At 53.8% G+C, this 23,899-nt stretch overlaps 1 protein-coding gene across 1 annotated transcript in view; it reads right to left on the bottom strand.

Moving 5' to 3' along the window:
* RGS9 (regulator of G protein signaling 9) overlaps nt 1-23,899 on the bottom strand; it is a 49,545-nt gene that overhangs the window by 21,085 nt on the left and 4,561 nt on the right. The window contains exons 2-11 of the mRNA XM_072132105.1: nt 13,432-13,528; nt 12,470-12,520; nt 12,280-12,386; nt 11,980-12,031; nt 11,825-11,883; nt 11,661-11,737; nt 11,462-11,543; nt 7,927-7,989; nt 4,658-4,687; nt 4,521-4,582 (exon numbers count right to left, since the gene is read on the bottom strand). Of these exons, the coding sequence (XP_071988206.1) occupies nt 4,521-4,582; nt 4,658-4,687; nt 7,927-7,989; nt 11,462-11,543; nt 11,661-11,737; nt 11,825-11,883; nt 11,980-12,031; nt 12,280-12,386; nt 12,470-12,520; nt 13,432-13,528 (680 nt within the window). The remainder of the gene's footprint in view (nt 1-4,520; nt 4,583-4,657; nt 4,688-7,926; nt 7,990-11,461; nt 11,544-11,660; nt 11,738-11,824; nt 11,884-11,979; nt 12,032-12,279; nt 12,387-12,469; nt 12,521-13,431; nt 13,529-23,899) is intronic.

Here is a 23,899-nt window from a genome sequence, read left to right as displayed (position 1 = left end):
GGCGGTCTCTCTATTACACTTAGGGATACATGGTGGGCGTCTCTCTATTACACTAGGGATACCTTGGCGTCTCTCTATTACACTACGGATACATGGCGTCTCTCTATTACACTAGGGATACATGGCGTCTCTCTATTACACTAGGGATACATGGCGTCTCTCTATTACACTAGGGATACGTGGCGTCTCTCTATTACACTAGGGATACATGGCGTCTCTCTATTACACTAGGACACGTGGCGTCTCTCTGTTACACTAGGGATACATGGCGTCTCTCTATTACACTAGGGATACATGGCGTCTCTCTATTACACTAGGGATACATGGCGTCTCTCTATTACACTAGGGATACGTGGCGTCTCTCTATTACACTACGGATACGTGGCGTCTCTCTATTACACTAGGGACACATGGCGTCTCTCTATTACACTAGGGATACATGGCGTCTCTCTATTACACTAGGGATACATGGCGTCTCTCTATTACACTAGGGATACGTGGCGTCTCTCTATTACACTAGGGATACGTGGCGTCTCTCTATTACACTAGGGATACATGGCGTCTCTCTATTACACTAGGGATACATGGCGTCTCTCTATTACACTAGGGATACGTGGCGTCTCTCTATTACACTAGGGATACGGTGGCGTCTCTCTATTACACTAGGGATACGTGGCGTCTCTCTATTACACTAGGGACACGTGGCGTCTCTCTATTACACTAGGGATACGTGGCGTCTCTCTATTACACTAGGGATACATGGCGTCTCTCTATTACACTAGGGATACATGGCGTCTCTCTATTACACTAGGGATACATGGCGTCTCTCTATTACACTAGGGATACATGGCGTCTCTCTATTACACTAGGGATACATGGCGTCTCTCTATTACACTAGGGATACATGGCGTCTCTCTATTACACTAGGGATACATGGCGTCTCTCTATTACACTAGGGATACGTGGCGTCTCTCTATTACACTAGGGATACGTGGCGTCTCTCTATTACACTAGGGATACGTGGCGTCTCTCTATTACACTAGGGATACGTGGCGTCTCTCTATTACACTAGGGATACGTGGCGTCTCTCTATTACACTAGGGATACGTGGCGTCTTCTCTATTACACTAGGGATACGTGGCGTCTCTCTGTTACACTAGGGATACATGGCGTCTCTCTATTACACTAGGGATACGTGGCGTCTCTCTATTTACACTAGGGATACGTGGCGTCTCTCTATTACACTAGGGATACGTGGCGTCTCTCTATTACACTAGGGATACGTGGCGTCTCTCTATTACACTAGGGATACATGGCGTCTCTCTATTACACTAGGGATACATGGCGTCTCTCTATTACACTAGGGATACATGGCGTCTCTCTATTACACTAGGGATACGTGGCGTCTCTCTATTACACTAGGGATACGTGGCGTCTCTCTATTACACTAGGGATACATGGCGTCTCTCTATTACACTAGGGATACATGGCGTCTCTCTATTACACTAGGGATACGTGGCGTCTCTATTACACTAGGGATACGTGGCGTCTCTCTGTTACACTAGGGATACATGGCGTCTCTCTATTACACTAGGGATACATGGCGTCTCTCTATTACACTAGGGATACATGGCGTCTCTCTATTACACTAGGGATACGTGGCGTCTCTCTATTACACTAGGGATACAGTGGCGTCTCTCTATTACACTAGGGATACATGGCGTCTCTCTATTACACTAGGGATACATGGCGTCTCTCTATTACACTAGGGATACATGGCGTCTCTCTATTACACTAGGGACACATGGCGTCTCTCTATTACACTAGGGATACATGGCGTCTCTCTATTACACTAGGGATACATGGCGTCTCTCTATTACACTAGGGATACATGGCGTCTCTCTATTACACTAGGGATACATGGCGTCTCTCTATTACACTAGGGATACATGGCGTCTCTCTGTTACACTAGGGATACATGGCGTCTCTATTACACTAGGGATACATGGCGTCTCTCTGTTACACTAGGGATACATGGCGTCTCTCTATTACACTAGGGATACATGGCGTCTCTCTATTACACTAGGGATACATGGCGTCTCTCTATTACACTAGGGATACATGGCGTCTCTCTATTACACTACGGATACATGGCGTCTCTCTATTACACTAGGGATACATGGCGTCTCTCTATTACACTAGGGATACATGGCGTCTCTATTACACTAGGGATACATGGCGTCTCTATTACACTAGGGATACATGGCGTCTCTCTATTACACTAGGGATACATGGCGTCTCTCTATTACACTAGGGATACGTGGCGTCTCTATTACACTAGGGATACATGGCGTCTCTCTGTTACACTAGGGATACATGGCGTCTCTCTATTACACTAGGGACACATGGCGTCTCTCTATTACACTAGGGATACATGGCGTCTCTCTGTTACACTAGGGATACGTGGCGTCTCTATTACACTAGGGATACATGGCGTCTCTCTGTTACACTAGGGATACATGGCGTCTCTCTATTACACTAGGGACACATGGCGTCTCTCTATTACACTAGGGATACATGGCGTCTCTCTATTACACTAGGGACACATGGCGTCTCTCTATTACACTAGGGATACGTGGCGTCTCTATTACACTAGGGATACATGGCGTCTCTCTGTTACACTAGGGATACATGGCGTCTCTCTATTACACTAGGGACACATGGCGTCTCTCTATTACACTAGGGATACATGGCGTCTCTCTATTACACTAGGGATACATGGCGTCTCTCTATTACACTAGGGATACATGGCGTCTCTCTATTACACTAGGGATACATGGCGTCTCTCTATTACACTAGGGATACGTGGCGTCTCTCTATTACACTAGGATACGTGGCGTCTCTCTATTACACTAGGGATACATGGCGTCTCTCTATTACACTAGGGATACATGGCGTCTCTCTATTACACTAGGGATACGTGGCGTCTCTCTATTACACTAGGGACACATGGCGTCTCTCTATTACACTAGGGACACATGGCGTCTCTCTATTACACTAGGGATACATGGCGTCTCTCTATTACACTAGGGATACATGGCGTCTCTCTATTACACTAGGGATACGTGGCGTCTCTCTATTACACTAGGGATACATGGCGTCTCTCTATTACACTAGGGATACATGGCGTCTCTCTATTACACTAGGGATACATGGCGTCTCTCTATTACACTAGGGATACATGGCGTCTCTCTATTACACTAGGGATACGTGGCGTCTCTCTATTACACTAGGGATACGTGGCGTCTCTCTATTACACTAGGGACACATGGCGTCTCTCTGTTACACTAGGGATACATGGCGTCTCTCTATTACACTAGGGATACATGGCGTCTCTCTATTACACTAGGGATACGTGGCGTCTCTCTATTACACTAGGGATACGTGGCCTCTCTCTATTACACTAGGGATACATGGCGTCTCTCTATTACACTAGGGATACATGGCGTCTCTCTATTACACTAGGGACACATGGCGTCTCTCTATTACACTAGGGACACATGGCGTCTCTCTATTACACTAGGGATACATGGCGTCTCTCTATTACACTAGGGACACATGGCGTCTCTCTATTACACTAGGGATACATGGCGTCTCTCTATTACACTAGGGATACATGGCGTCTCTCTATTACACTAGGGATACATGGCGTCTCTCTATTACACTAGGGATACATGGCGTCTCTCTATTACACTAGGGATACATGGCGTCTCTCTATTACACTAGGGATACATGGCGTCTCTCTATTACACTAGGGATACATGGCGTCTCTCTATTACACTAGGGATACATGGCGTCTCTCTATTACACTAGGGACACATGGCGTCTCTCTATTACACTAGGGATACATGGCGTCTCTCTATTACACTAGGGACACATGGCGTCTCTCTGTTACACTAGGGATACATGGCGTCTCTCTATTACACTAGGGATACATGGCGTCTCTCTATTACACTAGGGATACATGGCGTCTCTCTATTACACTAGGGACACATGGCGTCTCTCTATTACACTAGGGACACATGGCGTCTCTCTATTACACTAGGGACACATGGCGTCTCTCTATTACACTAGGGATACATGGCGTCTCTCTATTACACTAGGGATACATGGCGTCTCTCTGTTACACTAGGGACACATGGCGTCTCTCTATTACACTAGGGATACATGGCGTCTCTCTATTACACTACGGATACATGGCGTCTCTCTATTACACTAGGGATACATGGCGTCTCTCTATTACACTAGGGATACATGGCGTCTCTCTATTACACTAGGGATACATGGCGTCTCTCTATTACACTAGGGACACATGGCGTCTCTCTATTACACTAGGGACACATGGCGTCTCTCTATTACACTAGGGATACATCGTGTTCTCTCTATATTTGGAGCTCTGTATATTACAGCACAGTCTCTTCCTTACACATCACACGCTGCGCAGGGCGACGCTCACTTACCCGGAGATGGAGACGGAGGACTTCACAGTGGATCTCATCAGTGACTGCTGGTAGTACATGATCTGTAACACAGGGGGAGACACTGAGTAACTGCCTGTCCTGGCAGACCCCCAGGTCACGCTGGTTGTGGTACTTACCTCCCTCCGGTACAAATCCACCGTCTTCTTCTGCAGGAAGAAAGACAGGAAATAGTTAAGCACAAAGGTTGGAGCGGCCCCTCCCCCCTGACAACATACTGAACCGGACTCATTACTCAGGTCTACCACCGGGAGGAGAGCCCCAGACCCGCCACCACCGGGGAGGAGAGCCCCAGACCCACCACCACAGGGGAGGAGAGCCCCAGACCCACCACCACAGGGGAGGAGAGCCCCAGACCCGCCACCACCGGGGAGGAGAGCCCCAGACCCGCCACCACCGGGGAGGAGAGCCCCAGACCCGCCACCACAGGGGAGGAGAGCCCCAGACCCGCCACCACCGGGGAGGAGAGCCCCAGACCCGCCACCACCGGGGAGGAGAGCCCCAGACCCACCACCACCGGGGAGGAGAGCCCCAGACCCACCACCACCGGGGAGGAGAGCCCCAGACCCGCCACCACCGGGGAGGAGAGCCCCAGACCCACCACCACCGGAGAGGAGAGCCCCAGACCCGCCACCACCGGGGAGGAGAGCCCCAGACCCGCCACCACCGGGGAGGAGAGCCCAGACCCGCCACCACCGGGGAGGAGAGCCCCAGACCCGCCACCACCGGGGAGGAGAGCCCCAGACCCGCCACCACCGGGAGGAGAGCCCCAGACCCGCCACCACCGGGGAGGAGAGCCCCAGACCCGCCACCACCGGGGAGGAGAGCCCCAGACCCACCACCACCGGAGAGGAGAGCCCCAGACCCGCCACCGGGGAGGAGAGCCCCAGACCCGCCACCACCGGGGAGGAGAGCCCCAGACCCACCACCACCGGGGAGGAGAGCCCCAGACCCACCACCACCGGGGAGGAGAGCCCCAGACCCGCCACCGGGGAGGAGAGCCCCAGACCCGCCACCACCGGGGAGGAGAGCCCCAGACCCGCCACCACCGGGGAGGAGAGCCCCAGACCCACCACCACCGGGGAGGAGAGCCCCAGACCCACCACCACCGGAGAGGAGAGCCCCAGACCCGCCACCGGGGAGGAGAGCCCCAGACCCGCCACCACCGGGGAGGAGAGCCCCAGACCCGCCACCGGGGAGGAGAGCCCCAGACCCGCCACCGGGGAGGAGAGCCCCAGACCCACCACCACCGGAGAGGAGAGCCCCAGACCCGCCACCGGGGAGGAGAGCCCCAGACCCGCCACCACCGGGGAGGAGAGCCCCAGACCCGCCACCGGGGAGGAGAGCCCCAGACCCGCCACCGGGGAGGAGAGCCCCAGACCCGCCACCGGGGAGGAGAGCCCCAGAACCCCGTCCTCACACAGAGGGAAAGTCTAAGAGACAGAATCCAAAAACATCCAGGATCTCGCTGTGAGATACCCCCAGCCCACAGGGATGAAGCCCCTCTGCTGCCGTGCTAGGGGGGGCGCCCAGGATTATACGTAGCCGCGCAGTCATGTGACCGGCCCCTCACCAGATCCCCGGATACAGAAAGTCTGCGGAGAGAAGAGACAAGAGACATCAGTGACCGGAGGGGAGGGGCCAGACACAGGGGGCGGAGACACAGGAGAGAGAGAGAGGGGAGCAGAGAGAGAGAGAGAGAGAGAGAGAGAGAGCAGAGAGAGAGCAGAGAGAGAGAGAGAGAGAGAGCAGAGAGAGAGCAGAGAGAGAGCAGAGAGAGAGAGAGAGAGAGAGAGAGAGAGAGGAGCAGAGAGAGGGACGGAGACACGAGAGAGGGACGGAGAGAGAGAGAGAGGGACGGAGAGAGAGAGAGAGGGGCGGAGACACGAGAGAGAGAGAGAGAGAGAGGGGCGGAGACACGGGAGAGAGAGAGAGAGAGAGAGAGAGGGGCGGAGACACGGGAGAGAGAGAGAGAGAGAGGGGCGGTTACACGTCCGGTGTGTTGTCAGGGCTGATGCGATACACAATACAGACAGCCCTCAACTTACAGCTGACTCCTCTGCCACCGTGACCTCTGCTGGAACACCCCCCCAGCCCGTGACCTCTGCTGGAACACCCCCCCAGCCCGTGACCTCTGCTGGAACACCCCCCCAGCCCGTGACCTCTGCTGGAACACCCCCCCAGCCCGTGACCTCTGCTGGAACACCCCCCCAGCCCGTGACCTCTGCTGGAACACCCCCCCCAGCCCGTGACCTCTGATGGCCCCCCCCAGGACCTCTGCTGGAACTCCCCCCACCCCGTGACCTTTGCTGGGCCCACCTGCTGCCCTCCCCATGACCTCTGCTGCCCTCCCCATGACCTCTGCTGCCCTCCCCATGACCTCTGCTGCCCTCCCCATGACCTCTGCTGCCACCAATTCCCCCCCTTTCCCTGTGACCTCTGGTGAAGTCTCTGGAGGCTCAGATATATGAATCAACACAACATCCGGTACATGACCCCCACACATCCCATCATACCCTGCCTGCTACCATGGTAACTCATCACATGACCCCCACACATCCCATCATACCCTGCCTGCTACCATGGTAACTCATCACATGACCCCCACATCCCATCATACCCTGCCTGCTACCATGGTAACTCATCACATGACCCCCACATATCCCATCATACCCTGCCTGCTACCATGGTAACTCATCACATGACCCCCACATCCCATCATACCCTGCCTGCTACCATGGTAACTCATCACATGACCCCCACACATCCCATCATACCCTGCCTGCTACCATGGTAACTCATCACATGACCCCCACATCCCATCATACCCTGCCTGCTACCATGGTAACTCATCACATGACCCACACATCCCATCATACCCTGCCTGCTACCATGGTAACTCATCACATGACCCCCACACATCCCATCATACCCTGCCTGCTACCATGGTAACTCATCACATGACCCCCACATCCCATCATACCCTGCCTGCTACCATGGTAACTCATCACATGACCCCCACATATCCCATCATACCCTGCCTGCTACCATGGTAACTCATCACATGACCCCCACATATCCCATCATACCCTGCCTGCTACCATGGTAACGACCCCCACATATCCCATCATACCCTGCCTGCTACCATGGTAACTCATCACATGACCCCCACATCCCATCATACCCTGCCTGCTACCATGGTAACTCATCACATGACCCCCACATCCCATCATACCCTGCCTGCTACCATGGTAACTCATCACATGACCCCCACATCCCATCATACCCTGCCTGCTACCATGGTAACTCATCACATGACCCCCACATCCCATCATACCCTGCCTGCTACCATGGTAACTCATCACATGACCCCGTCCTTACCTGTTACCTTCACCACATTGGGGTCACTGGCCCGATCCATCCCGTAATCCAGAACATCCAGCGCCCCCGGCTGTAACAGGAGGTGACACACTGTAACGACACTGCTGCGAGTGCAAGCCCCACCCACCACTACTGCTCTCTGCTACCAGCCACTGCACGACAGGGGGTACAAGCTATCACTCTCTGTTATCAGCCATTACATCCCGGGGAGAGGAGACTGTACAGGGGGGATACAATCTATTACTCTCTGTTATCAGCCATTACATCCCGGGGAGAGGAGACTGTACAGGGGGGGATACAGTCTATTACTCTCTGTTATCAGCCATTACACCCCGGGGAGAGGAGACTGTACAGGGGGATACAATCTATTACTCTCTGTTATCAGCCATTACACCCCGGGGAGAGGAGACTGTACAGGGGGGATACAATCTATTACTCTCTGTTATCAGCCATTACATCCCGGGGAGAGGAGACTGTACAGGGGGGATACAATCTATTACTCTCTGTTATCAGCCATTACACCCCGGGGAGAGGAGACTGTACAGGGGGGATACAATCTATTACTCTCTGTTATCAGCCATTACACCCCGGGGAGAGGAGACTGTACAGGGGGGATACAATCTATTACTCTCTGTTATCAGCCATTACACCCCGGGGAGAGGAGACTGTACAGGGGGGGATACAATCTATTACTCTCTGTTATCAGCCATTACATCCCGGGGAGAGGAGACTGTACAGGAGGGGGGGATACAATCTATTACTCTCTGTTATCAGCCATTACACCCCGGGGAGAGGAGACTGTACAGGGGGGATACAATCTATTACTCTCTGTTATCAGCCATTACACCCCGGGGAGAGGAGACTGTACAGGGGGGATACAATCTATTACTCTCTGTTATCAGCCATTACATCCCGGGGAGAGGAGACTGTACAGGAGGGGGGGATACAATCTATTACTCTCTGTTATCAGCCATTACATCCCGGGGAGAGGAGACTGTACAGGAGGGGGGGATACAATCTATTACTCTCTGTTATCAGCCATTACACCCCGGGGAGAGGAGACTGTACAGGGGGGATACAATCTATTACTCTCTGTTATCAGCCATTACACCCCGGGGAGAGGAGACTGTACAGGGGGGGATACAATCTATTACTCTCTGTTATCAGCCATTACACCCCGGGGAGAGGAGACTGTACAGGGGGGGATACAATCTATTACTCTCTGTTATCAGCCATTACACCCCGGGGAGAGGAGACTGTACAGGGGGGATACAATCTATTACTCTCTGTTATCAGCCATTACACCACAGGGGGAGGAGACTGTACAGGGGGATACAATCTATTACTCTCTGTTATCAGCCATTACACCCCGGGGAGAGGAGACTGTACAGGGGGGGGGATACAATCTATTACTCTCTGTTATCAGCCATTACACCCCGGGGAGAGGAGACTGTACAGGGGGGATACAATCTATTACTCTCTGTTATCAGCCATTACACCCCGGGGAGAGGAGACTGTACAGGAGGGATACAATCTATTACTCTCTGTTATCAGCCATTACATCCCGGGGAGAGGAGACTGTACAGGGGGATACAATCTATTACTCTCTGTTATCAGCCATTACACCCCGGGGAGAGGAGACTGTACAGGGGGGGATACAATCTATTACTCTCTGTTATCAGCCATTACATCCCGGGGAGAGGAGACTGTACAGGGGGGATACAATCTATTACTCTCTGTTATCAGCCATTACATCCCGGGGAGAGGAGACTGTACAGGGGGGATACAATCTATTACTCTCTGTTATCAGCCATTACATCCCGGGGAGAAGAGACTGTACAGGGGGGTACAATCTATTACTCTCTGTTATCAGCCATTACATCCCTGGGAGAGGAGACTGTACAGGGGGATACAATCTATTACTCTCTGGTATCAGCCATTACACCCCGGGGAGAGGAGACTGTACAGGGGGATACAATCTATTACTCTCTGTTATCAGCCATTACACCCCGGGGAGAGGAGACTGTACAGGGGGGAGGATACAATCTATTACTCTCTGTTATCAGCCATTACATCCCGGGGAGAGGAGACTGTACAGGGGGGATACAATCTATTACTCTCTGTTATCAGCCATTACATCCCGGGGAGAAGAGACTGTACAGGGAGGATACAATCTATTACTCTCTGTTATCAGCCATTACATTCCGGGGAGAGGAGACTGTACAGGGGGGGGATACAATCTATTACTCTCTGTTATCAGCCATTACACCCCGGGGAGAGGAGACTGTACAGGGGGGGGATACAATCTATTACTCTCTGTTATCAGCCATTACACCCCGGGGAGAGGAGACTGTACAGGGGGGATACAATCTATTACTCTCTGTTATCAGCCATTACATCCCGGGGAGAGGAGACTGTACAGGGGGGATACAATCTATTACTCTCTGTTATCAGCCATTACACCCCGGGGAGAGGAGACTGTACAGGGGGGATACAATCTATTACTCTCTGTTATCAGCCATTACATCCCGGGGAGAGGAGACTGTACAGGGGGGATACAATCTATTACTCTCTGTTATCAGCCATTACACCCCGGGGAGAGGAGACTGTACAGGGGGGGGGATACAATCTATTACTCTCTGTTATCAGCCATTACATCCCGGGGAGAGGAGACTGTACAGGGGGATACAATCTATTACTCTCTGTTATCAGCCATTACACCCCGGGGAGAGGAGACTGTACAGGGGGGGGATACAATCTATTACTCTCTGTTATCAGCCATTACATCCCGGGGAGAGGAGACTGTACAGGGGGGGATACAATCTATTACTCTCTGTTATCAGCCATTACATCCCGGGGAGAGGAGACTGTACAGGGGGGGGGGGTACAATCTATTACTCTCTGTTATCAGCCATTACATCCCGGGGAGAGGAGACTGTACAGGGGGGGATACAATCTATTACTCTCTGTTATCAGCCATTACACCCCGGGGAGAGGAGACTGTACAGGGGGGATACAATCTATTACTCTCTGTTATCAGCCATTACATCCCGGGGAGAGGAGACTGTACAGGGGGGGATACAATCTATTACTCTCTGTTATCAGCCATTACACCCCGGGGAGAGGAGACTGTACAGGGGGGGATACAATCTATTACTCTCTGTTATCAGCCATTACATCCCGGGGAGAGGAGACTGTACAGGGGGGGGATACAATCTATTACTCTCTGTTATCAGCCATTACATCCCAGGGAGAGGAGACTGTACAGGGGGGATACAATCTATTACTCTCTGTTATCAGCCATTACACCCCGGGGAGAGGAGACTGTACAGGAGGATACAATCTATTACTCTCTGTTATCAGCCATTACATGCCGGGGAGAGGAGACTGTACAGGGGGGGGGGGGATACAATCTATTACTCTCTGTTATCAGCCATTACATCCCGGGGAGAGGAGACTGTACAGGGGGGATACAATCTATTACTCTCTGTTATCAGCCATTACACCCCGGGGAGAGGAGGTGTGATGGGTGTTCTCCTCACCGGGGGGCGGTGCACCAGCCAGTACGCCTTCTCCTGACAGTCCAGTACGACCCGGTCTGACTTTTTCCGCTCTTTTCCAGCCCTTAGAACAGAGACGACAGATTAAACTTGGATAACAATCTGTCCATGAAGCAGGTAGCTCAGGATGAGCCAATGCTGGGGTTGGGGGTGGAGTTTCTGGCAGGGGGCGGGCACTCACTTGTACTGCTCCTTGGCCTGCATGACAATGAAGTCCCACTTGTGGTTGATCTTCTTGTTGAGGAGGCTGTAGTTCTCCTGCCGCACAAGAAGTGTAATGATGAAGGGTCCGGGGTCACTGGGGGGGGCTAAGGGGGTCCCGTGATAACGGGGGGCTTCGCTCACCTTCTCATATTCCTCCAGGATTCCCTTTTTCCGGATATTTTTTTTGGCCAAGTAAATCGCTGGGAAGTGAAGGGGTTAATAGACAAGATTGTAATGAAAAATCCCTGCACAGACCCCACCTCCTCATTTACATTATAGTGGGCGGGGCTACGTACCATAATCCGTGTCCTCCGCCGGCCACTGCTGAGTCGGCCAAAAATAGGGGGTCTGCAGAGAGAAGAGCGAGACCAGGGGTGAACCCCAAAAACTACATATCACCATGGCAACCGCACCCCTCCACTGTACTGCCCACTCCCCTCCCCCTGTATCCCCCCAGACCCCCCCTCCTCGGAGACCCCCCCCCTGTATCCCCCCCTCCTCCCCTGTATACCCCCGGACCCCCCAGACCCCCCTGTATACCCCCTCCCCCCCCCCCTGTATACCCCCTCTCCCCCCCGGACCCCCCCCCCACCTGCCTGGAACCTGTAGAGGCTGCTGTCGGGCCGGAGCAGGAGGGTGCTGGGCTCCTGCAGGGGGTACATGTATCCGCACTTCACCATCAGGTCCCCCAGGTGCTGCCCCTCTGAGGAGAGGACGAGAAGTGCAGGCTGATGCATCATGAAACAGGAGGCCCTGGATGAGCAGCGCTCACTACTCCCTACCTACCTTCATCTGTCACCTGCAGCCGCTGGATGATCCACTCCAGAATATCATGTCCTGGGGACAGAGACAACCAGTCACCGACACACTGTAACGCAACACGCTGAGGAGGACCGACACACTGTAACGCAACACGCTGAGGAGGACCGACACACTGTAACCTACACAACACGCTAAGGAGGACCGACACACTGTAACGCACACAACACGCTAAGGAGGACCGACACACTGTAACGCACACAACACGCTAAGGAGGACCGACACACTGTAACGCACACAACACGCTAAGGAGGACCGGCACACTGTAACGCACACAACACGCTAAGGAGGACCGACACACTGTAACGCACACAACACGCTAAGGAGGACCGACACACTGTAACGCACACAACACGCTAAGGAGGACCGACACACTGTAACGCACACAACACGCTAAGGAGGACCGACACACTGTAACGCACACAACACGCTAAGGAGGACCGACACACTGTAACGCACACAACACGCTAAGGAGGACCGACACACTGTAACGCACACAACACGCTAAGGAGGACCGACACACTGTAACGCACACAACACGCTAAGGAGGACCGGCACACTGTAACGCACACAACACGCTAAGGAGGACCGACACACTGTAACGCACACAACACGCTAAGGAGGACCGACACACTGTAACCTACACAACACGCTAAGGAGGACCGACACACTGTAACGCACACAACACGCTAAGGAGGACCGACACACTGTAACGCACACAACACGCTAAGGAGGACCGACACACTGTAACGCACACAACACGCTAAGGAGGACCGACACACTGTAACGTACACAACACGCTAAGGAGGACCGACACACTGTAACGCACACAACATGCTAAGGAGGACCGACACACTGTAACGCACACACCACGCTGAGGAGGACTGACACACTGTAACGCACAGGATATGTAAATGAGGGGGCGGTACCTGTGATGGCGTGGGGGATGGTGGTGATCATCAGTCTCTGGGTGTGAGTCCTGATCCCCGTCTCCACATCCTGCATCTCCAGCAACAGCAGCTCCACCTACAGGACACAGGAGAGATTACACCGGGGGCGGGGCTGCCACCACACAGGATACAAAGGCAGGGGGCGGGGCTGCCACCACACAGGATACACAGGCAGGGGGCGGGGCTGCCACCACACAGGATACACAGGCAGGGGGCGGGGCTGCCACCACACAGGATACACAGGCAGGGGGCGGGGCTGCCACCACACAGGATACACAGGGGCGGGGCTACCACCACACAGGATATACAGGGGCGGGGCTACCACCACACAGGATATACAGGGGCGGGGCTACCACCACACAGGATATACAGGGGCGGGGCTACCACCACACAGGATACACAGGGGCGGGGCTACCACCACACAGGATACACAGGGGCGGGGCTGCCACCACACAGGATATACAGGCAGGGGGCGGGGCTGCCACCACACAGGATATACAGGCAGGGGGGCGGGGCTGCCACCACACAGGATATACAGGCAGGGGGCGGGGCTGCCACCACACAGGATACACAGGCAGGGGGCGGGGCTACCACCACACAGGATACACAGGCAGGGGGCGGGGCTACCACCACACAGGATACACAGGCAGGGGGCGGGGCTACTACTACACAGGCAGGGGGCGGGGCTGCCACCACACAGGATACACAGGCAGGGGGCGGGGCTACCACCACACAGGATACACAGGCAGGGGGCGGGGCTACCACCACACAGGATACACAGGCAGGGGGCGGGGCTACCACCACACAGGATACACAGGCAGGGGGCGGGGCTACCACCACACAGGATACACAGGCAGGGGGCGGGGCTACTACTACACAGGCAGGGGGCGGGGCTGCCACCACACAGGATACACAGGGGCGGGGCTACCACCACACAGGATACACAGGGGCGGGGCTACCACCACACAGGATACAGAGGCAGGGGGCGGGGCTGCCACCACACAGGATACACAGGCAGGGGGCGGGGCTACCGCCACACACAGGATACACAGGCAGGGGGCGGGGCTGCCACCACACAGGATACACAGGCAGGGGGCGGGGCTGCCACCACACAGGATACACAGGCAGGGGGCGGGGCTGCCACCACACAGGATACACAGGCAGGGGGCGGGGCTGCCACCACACAGGATACACAGGCAGGGGGCGGGGCTGCCACCACACAGGATACACAGGCAGGGGGCGGGGCTGCCACCACACAGGATACACAGGCAGGGGGCGGGGCTACTACTACACAGGATACACAGGAGAAATTACACCCGGGGCAGGGCTACCGCCACACAGGATACACAGGCAGGGGGCGGGGCTACCGCCACACACAGGATACACAGGCAGGGGGCGGGGCTACCGCCACACACAGGATACACAGGGGGCAAGGCTACCACCACACACACAGGATACACCGGGGGCGGGGCTACCACCACACACACAGGATACACAGGCAGGGGGCGGGGACATAGTACACACCGCCCCCCCCCTGCACATAGTACACACCGCCCCCCCCTCTCTGCACACCGGGGGCGGGGCTACCACCACACACACAGGATACACAGGCAGGGGGCGGGGACATAGTACACACCGCCCCCCCCCTGCACATAGTACACACCGCCCCCCCCTCTCTGCACATAGTACACACCCGCCCCCCCCCTGCACATAGTACACACCCGCCGCCCCCCCCCTGCACATAGTACACACCCGCCGCCCCCCCCCCTGCACATAGTACACACCCGCCGCCCCCCCCCCTGCACATAGTACACACCCGCCGCCCCCCCCCCTGCACATAGTACACACCCGCCGCCCCCCCCCCTGCACATAGTACACACCCGCCGCCCCCCCCCCCTGCACATAGTACACACCCGCCGCCCCCCCCCCCTGCACATAGTACACACCCGCCGCCCCCCCCCCCTGCACATAGTACACACCCGCCGCCCCCCCCCCCTGCACATAGTACACACCCGCCGCCCCCCCCCCCTGCACATAGTACACACCCGCCGCCCCCCCCCCTGCACATAGTACACACCCGCCGCCCCCCCCCCTGCACATAGTACACACCCCCGCCGCCCCCTCTGCACATAGTACACACCCGCCGCCCCCCTCTGCACATAGTACACACCCGCCCCCCGCCCTCTGCACATAGTACACCCCCCCCCCTCTGCACATAGTACACCCCCCCCCCTCTGCACATAGCACACACCTCCCCCCTGCACATAGTACACACCTCCCCCCTGCACATAGTACACACCTCCCCCCTGCACATAGTACACACCTCCCCCCTGCACATAGTACACACCTCCCCCCTGCACATAGTACACACCTCCCCCCTGCACATAGTACACACCTCCCCCTGCACATAGTACACACCTCCCCCCTGCACATAGTACACACCTCCCCCCTGCACATAGTACACACCTCCCCCCTGCACATAGTACACACCTCCCCCTGCACATAGTACACACCTCCCACTGCACATAGTACACACCTCCCCCTGCACATAGCACACACCTCTCCCCTGCACATAGCACACACCTCTCCCCTGCACATAGCACACACCTCTCCCCTGCACATAGCACACACCTCTCCCCTGCACATAGCACACACCTCCCCCCTGCACATAGCACACACCTCCCCCCTGCACATAGTACACACCTCCCCCCTGCACATAGTACACACCTCCCCCTGCACATAGTACACCACCCCCCTGCACATAGTACACAACACCCCCTGCACATAGTACACACCTCCCCCCTGCACATAGTACACACCTCCCCCTGCACATAGTACACACCTCCCCCCTGCACATAGTACACACCTCCCCCCTGCACATAGTACACACCTCCCCCCTGCACATAGTACACACCTCCCCCCTGCACATAGTACACACCTCCCCCCTGCACATAGTACACACCTCCCCCCTGCACATAGTACACACCTCCCCCTGCACATAGTACACACCTCCCCCTGCACATAGTACACACCTCCCCCTGCACATAGCACACACCTCTCCCTGCACATAGTACACACCTCCCCCCTGCACATAGCACACACCTCCCCCTGCACATAGCACACGCCTCCCCCTGCACATAGTACACACCCCCCCCCCCTCTGCACATAGCACACACACCTCCCCTGCACATAGTACACACCCCCCTGCACATAGTACACACCTCCCACTGCACATAGTACACACCCCCCTGCACATAGTACACACCTCCCACTGCACATAGCACACACCTCCCCCTGCACATAGCACACACCTCCCCCCTGCACATAGTACACACCTCCCCCCTGCACATAGTACACACCTCCCCCCTGCACATAGTACACACCTCCCCCCTGCACATAGTACACACCTCCCCCCTGCACATAGTACACACCTCCCCCCTGCACATAGTACACACCTCCCCCCTGCACATAGTACACACCTCCCCCCTGCACATAGTACACACCTCCCCCCTGCACATAGTACACACCTCCCCCTGCACATAGTACACACCTCCCCCTGCACATAGTACACACCTCCCCCTGCACATAGCACACACCTCTCCCTGCACATAGTACACACCTCCCCCCTGCACATAGCACACACCTCCCCCTGCACATAGCACACGCCTCCCCCTGCACATAGTACACACCCCCCCCCCCTCTGCACATAGCACACACACCTCCCCCTGCACATAGTACACACCCCCCTGCACATAGTACACACCTCCCACTGCACATAGTACACACCCCCCTGCACATAGTACACACCTCCCACTGCACATAGTATACACCGCCCCCTGCACATAGTATACACCTCCCACTGCACATAGTACTGTTAAGATTGGTACACAAAAGACAGGGGATAGTGAGCCCTGAGCTTGCCCCAACCTCTGTCCCTTCCTATAGCCCCCCACGCTAAACCGTGGGGCGACTACTTGAAGACTTCGAGATACGCTGGAATAAGTGTGGGAAGGAAAACACAAACAGACTGACAACATAAAACACAAAAGAATCGTAAACTAGCCGGAGTCACAACGAGAGGGTACGTCAATAGCAAAATCAGTAAGCAAAGAGTCAAAGTCAAAAACTAGCCGAGGTAACAACAATACAGATAGAGATACTGAGCAATACAACCTAGAGCAGCGAGTGGAGAAAGGGATTTTCAAACACTGGCACTGGGAACTAGTGAAGCTGCAATTTATGCAGCCAGAACTCCACCTCCAGAACCTGATAGGTGCTGGACAGCATCTGGGAATTAACCCCCCATGGTGCAGAAACAACCAGGCACCAAGCAGAGGTTCAAAGTCCCAGCCACTCCTAGACAGCGCGAGATCTTAGCAGCCGCTGCCCAGGACGAGAGGTGGAGTTTGCGCGGATACGCGCCGGGGTTCGGAGAACGCTGCTGGTACCACCAGAAGAACCAGAAGTCCCAGCAATCTCCCTAGCAAACCTGACAGTACCCCCCCCCCTGACGGGGGGCCTTCGGACCCCTAGATCTTAAAGATGGCTTCTGAGGGTAGGTCTGATGAAATAACCTGAGTAACCGTGGAGCATGAACATCTCTAGCCGGAACCCAAGACCTATCCTCAGGACCAAAACCTTTCCAATGGACCAGGTACTGCAGGGAGTTACCTACCCATCTGGAATTCACCACCTTTTCCACCTCAAATTCCAGATTCCCCTCCACAATAGATGGAGAAGGAGGGTCAGAAAGAGGCAAAACAGGCTCAACATAGCGCTTCAGAAGACTCTTATGGAAGGTGTTATGAACCTGCCACCCTGCTGGAAGTGTAATCTTGAAGGAAACCGGGTTAACAATATGAGTAACAACAAACGGACCCACAAACCTGGGCGCAAACTTCAAAGAGGGGGACCTTCAATTTAAGGTTTATTGTTGATAACCACACTTTATCCCCCACCACAAACGTATCAGATTTAGTGCGCCTTCTTTCAGTTTGTTGGACCATAGAATTTTGTGCCCTCTGAATATTCTCCCGAACTTGTGACCAGAGCGAGCGCAACTTGGATGTAATAGCTTCCGCTCGAGGAATATTAGAGACAGGCACAGATGAAAAAGAGAAACGTGGATGAAAACCATAATTGCAGAAAAACGGAGATACCTGTGTGGACGAACTACAGTGATTATTAATAGCAAATTCTGCCAACGGAAGGAATTTCACCCACTGGTCCTGACTGTCCGAGACAAAGAGTCGCAGATATTGAATCATCTCCTGATTCATTCTCTCGGACTGACCATTAGACTCAGGGTGAAACGCCGACGAGAACGACAAATTAACTTCCAGTCTAGAACAAAATGCTCGCCAAAATTTGGAAACAAATTGTACGCCCCTATCTGACACAATATCATCTGGTATACCATGGAGGCGTACAATATTCTGTATAAACAATTCAGCCAATTCTTCAGCTGAAGGCAACTTTTTTAATGGAACAAAGTGTCCCATTTTAGAGAAACGGTCCACTACCACCCAAACCACTGAACAGCCTTGAGATGCTGGCAGATCAGTGACAAAATCCATAGACACTTTAGACCATGGCCTGGTGGTAACTGGAAGCGGAAGAAGAGGCCCCTCAGGACGTCTCCTGGGAGTCTTTCCTCGCGCACAGACCTGACAGGCTTGGACAAATGCGTGCACATCCTTAGTCATGTGAGGCCACCAGTAACTTCTCTTTAAGAGATCCAAGGTACTCCGCACTCCCGGATGACCAGCCAATACCGAGCAATGCGTCTCCTCCAACACTCTCAAACGACAAGAAGGAGGAACAAATAATTTGCCTTCCGGAAGGTCTTTAGGTGCAGATCTTTGTCCTGCTAAAATTTGAGAGGAGAGGTGGGAGGAGACAGCTGCCAGCACAACCCCTGGAGACAAAATATTACTGTCCGTAGTCGCTGGAAGCTCAGGAGTCCCAAAGCTACGGGACAAGGCATCAGCCTTCACATTTTTTGACCCAGGTCGGTAGGTGACCACAAAATTAAAGCGAGAGAAAAACAAGGCCCACCTAGCCTGACGTGAGTTCAAACGCTTAGCAGTATCCAAATATACTAAGTTCTTATGATCCGTGAGCACAGTTATCGGATGAAGAGCTCCCTCCAAAAAGTGTCGCCAGACTTCAAATGCCCACTTAATGGCAAGGAGCTCTCGATTACCAATATCATAATTCCTCTCACAAGAAGAAAATTTTCTAGAGAAATATGCACATGGCCTAAGTCTGGTGAGAGTGGAGGACCCCTGAGACAACACTGCACCTACTCCTACCTCGGAGGCATCAACCTCCACAACAAACGGTAGAGAGAGGTCAGGTTGAACCAAAACCGGGGCTGACGAGAATGCCACTTTTAGAGTTTCAAACGCTGAGCAAGCGGCAGGGGACCAGTTGTTTGGATCAGCACCCTTACGGGTCAGATCCGTGAGGGGTTTGGCGATCACGGAAAAGCTCTTTATAAAGTTCCGATAATAGTTAGCGAAACCTAAAAAACATTGTAGGGCCTTAAGATTGGTAGGCCGAACCCAGTCCGTGAGCGCCTGAACCTTACTCGGATCCATCTGTACATCAGAGGGAGTCACAACATAACCTAAGAAGGAAACCTTCTGGACGCAAAAAAACACACTTTTCCAGCTTAGCGAAGAGGTGGTTTTTGCGCAACCTGGTAAGTACTTGGCGGAGATGTTGGTGGTGTGAAACCATATCAGGAGAGAAAATCAAAATATCGTCCAGATACACCACCATAAACACACCGATGTAATCATGAAAGATGGAGTTCATAAACCCTTGGAACACCGCTGGGGCATTACTCAAACCAAAGGGCATAACCAGGTATTCAAAGTGTCCCAAAGGTGTATTAAATGCGGTTTTCCACTCATCCCCTTCTCGGATCCGAATCAGGTTATAAGCCCCTCTGAGATCTAATTTAGAGAAAACTTGGGCCCCAGAAACCTGATTTAAGAGATCCGGGATCAAGGGGAGAGGACCTGAGTTTTTTACCGTTATCTTATTTAATTCTCGATAATCAATACACGGCCGTAAACCACCATCTTTTTTCTCAACAAAAAAGAACCCGGCCCCAGTGGGCGACTCAGAGGGACGGATATGTCCGATTGTCAAACTCTCATCAATATAACTCTTCAGTGACTCCCGTTCTGGTACTGACAGGTTATATATACGACCCTTTGGCAATCTAGCATCAGGAAGAAGGTCAATTTTACAATCAAACTCCCTGTGAGGAGGAAGGACTTGGGACAAGGGTTTTGAAAACACATCTGAGTAATCAGAGAGAAAACCTGGAAGACTCTGATCTTCCGCTACTACTGTACATAATGAAACTTTGGACAGGTGATCCTTACAGTGAGGACCCCAATGAACCAGCTCCAGAGTTTCCCAATTAATTACCGGATTATGGATCCGGAGCCAGGGTAGACCAAGAATGACATTTTCAGACAAGTTTTCCATAACTAGAAAAGAACACCATTCTTCATGCATAGCTCCTACCATAAGCTTTATCTGCGGGGTTCTGAATTTGATCAACCCTGCCTGTAGAGGGGTCAAATCCGCACCCGACATCTGGATAGGAGTGGACAAAGGAATCAATGACACAGAAAACTGAGAGACAAAATTATAATCGATTAAATTAGACGCAGCACCTGAATCCAAAAAGGCGCGACCAGTGCAGGAAACAGACTGAAACTTAACCGTACAAGGTAAATACATTCTAGACACAATTGGGAGTACCTGAGCTCCTAAGCAGTTCCCCCGACTACTGCTTAGGAGCGGAAGTTTTCCTGCTGCTGCCTCTTGGAACAGGTGTTGATCTGATGATCAGGACTTCCACAGTAGAAACAAAGATGACGTCTCAGTCGATGTTGCTTCCGTGCAGGAGAGATGCTATCCAGCTCCATGGATTCCAATTCTGGACTACCTGGAGACAGACTGGCCGCTGGCTGACAGTCAGAGGACACCCGAGGTGATCGCCTGGATCTTAGGCGACGATCAACTCGGATGACCAGAGTCATAGCATCATCTAATGTCTGAGGCTCGGCATAAGCTAAGACTAAGTCCTGTACTCGGTCTGACAGTCCGGACATAAATTGGTCTTTTAGGGCGCAGTCATTCCATTGAGAGTCAGTCACATACTGTCTGAACTGGGCACAATAATCTTCTGCTGTCCGTTTTCCCTGACACAGAGATCTAAGGTGGGAAACTGCCAGTGCTCGGCGGTCAGGTTCGTCATAAATCTGGCCTAAAGCAGAAAAAAAAGCGTCAAGAGAAGAACGGGATGGAGAGTCAGGTGGGAGAGAAAAGGCCCAATTTTGCGGATCCCCACGCAGCAGGGAAATTACCACGCCCACCCTTTGAGTCTCTGTGCCCGATGAACGAGGACGTAAGGAAAAATAAAGTTTACAGCCCTCCCGAAATGAAAAAAATTTCTTACGGTCACCAAAAAACACGTCAGGGAGAGGAACCTTAGGTTCAGGTGTGGGTGGCAGTGGATCCTGCGGTGATGTCTGCCGCGGAACCTGCATAGATTCCTGAATTTGGAGACGGGAGGCTAGATCCTGAACAAACTGAGTTAGGGTCTGGACCTGAGTGACCACAGCTGACAAAGGCTCCATGGAAGGAGAGAATGTAGCAGGTCGGATACAGGATGCAGACCTATGTGTGGCCAGTGTTTCTGTTATGATTGGTACACAAAAGACAGGGGATAGTGTGCCCTGCGCTTGCCCCAACCTCTGTCCCTTCCTATAGCCCCCCCACGCTAAACCGTGGGGCGACTACTTGAAGACTTCGAGATACGCTGGAATAAGTGTGGGAAGGAAAACACAAACAGACTGACAACATAAAACACAAAAGAATCGTAAACTAGCCGGAGTCACAACGAGAGGGTACGTCAATAGCAAAATCAGTAAGCAAGAGTCAAAGTCAAAAACTAGCCGAGGTAACAACAATACAGATAGAGATACTGAGCAATACAACCTAGAGCAGCGAGTGGAGAAAGGGATTTTCAAACACTGGCACTGGGAACTAGTGAAGCTGCAATTTATGCAGCCAGAACTCCACCTCCAGAACCTGATAGGTGCTGGACAGCATCTGGGAATTAACCCCCCATGGTGCAGAAACAACCAGGCACCAAGCAGAGGTTCAAAGTCCCAGCCACTCCTAGACAGCGCGAGATCTTAGCAGCCGCTGCCCAGGACGAGAGGTGGAGTTTGCGCGGATACGCGCCGGGGTTCGGAGAACGCTGCTGGCACCACCAGAAGAACCAGAAGTCCCAGCAATCTCCCTAGCAAACCTGACAGTACACAACCCCCTGCACATAGTACACACGCCCCCTGCACATAGTACACGCCCCCCCCCTGCACATAGTACACGCCTCCCCCCTGCACATAGCACACGCCTCCCCCTGCACATAGCACACGCCTCCCCCTGCACATAGCACACGCCTCCCCCTGCACATAGTACACGCCTCCCCCCTGCACATAGTACACGCCTCCCCCCTGCACATAGTACACGCCTCCCCCCTGCACATAGCACACGCCTCCCCCTGCACATAGCACACGCCTCCCCCTGCACATAGCACACGCCTCCCCCTGCACATAGCACACGCCTCCCCCTGCACATAGCACACGCCTCCCCCTGCACATAGCACACGCCTCCCCCTGCACATAGCACACGCCTCCCCCTGCACATAGCACACGCCTCCCCCTGCACATAGCACACGCCTCCCCCTGCACATAGCACACGCCTCCCCCTGCACATAGCACACACCTCCCCCTGCACATAGCACACACCTCTCCCTGCACATAGTACACACCTCCCTGCACATAGTACACACCTCCCACTGCACATAGTACACACCCCCCTGCACATAGTACACACCTCCCACTGCACATAGTACACACCTCCCCCTGCACATAGTACACACCCCCCTGCACATAGTACACCACCCCCCTGCACATAGTACACACCTCCCCCTGCACATAGTACACACCTCCCCCTGCACATAGCACACACCTCTCCCTGCACATAGTACACACCTCCCACTGCACATAGTACACACCTCCCACTGCACATAGTACACACCCCCCTGCACATAGTACACACCTCCCACTGCACATAGTACACACCTCCCCCTGCACATAGTACACACCTCTGCACATAGTACACACCCCCCTGCACATAGTACACCACCCCCCTGCACATAGTACACACGCCCCCTGCACATAGTACACACCCCCCTGCACATAGTACACACCTCCCCCTGCACATAGTACACACCTCCCCCTGCACATAGTACACACCTCCCCCTGCACATAGTACACACCTCCCCCTGCACATAGTACACACCTCCCCCTGCACATAGTACACACCTCCCCCTGCACATAGTACACACCTC

This window comes from Engystomops pustulosus, unplaced genomic scaffold, assembly GCF_040894005.1.
Source record: "Engystomops pustulosus unplaced genomic scaffold, aEngPut4.maternal MAT_SCAFFOLD_230, whole genome shotgun sequence".
Lineage (NCBI taxonomy): Eukaryota > Metazoa > Chordata > Amphibia > Anura > Leptodactylidae > Engystomops > Engystomops pustulosus.
The sequence above is the reverse complement of the archived record's forward strand: the minus strand, read 5'-3'. Positions and strand labels throughout refer to the sequence as shown.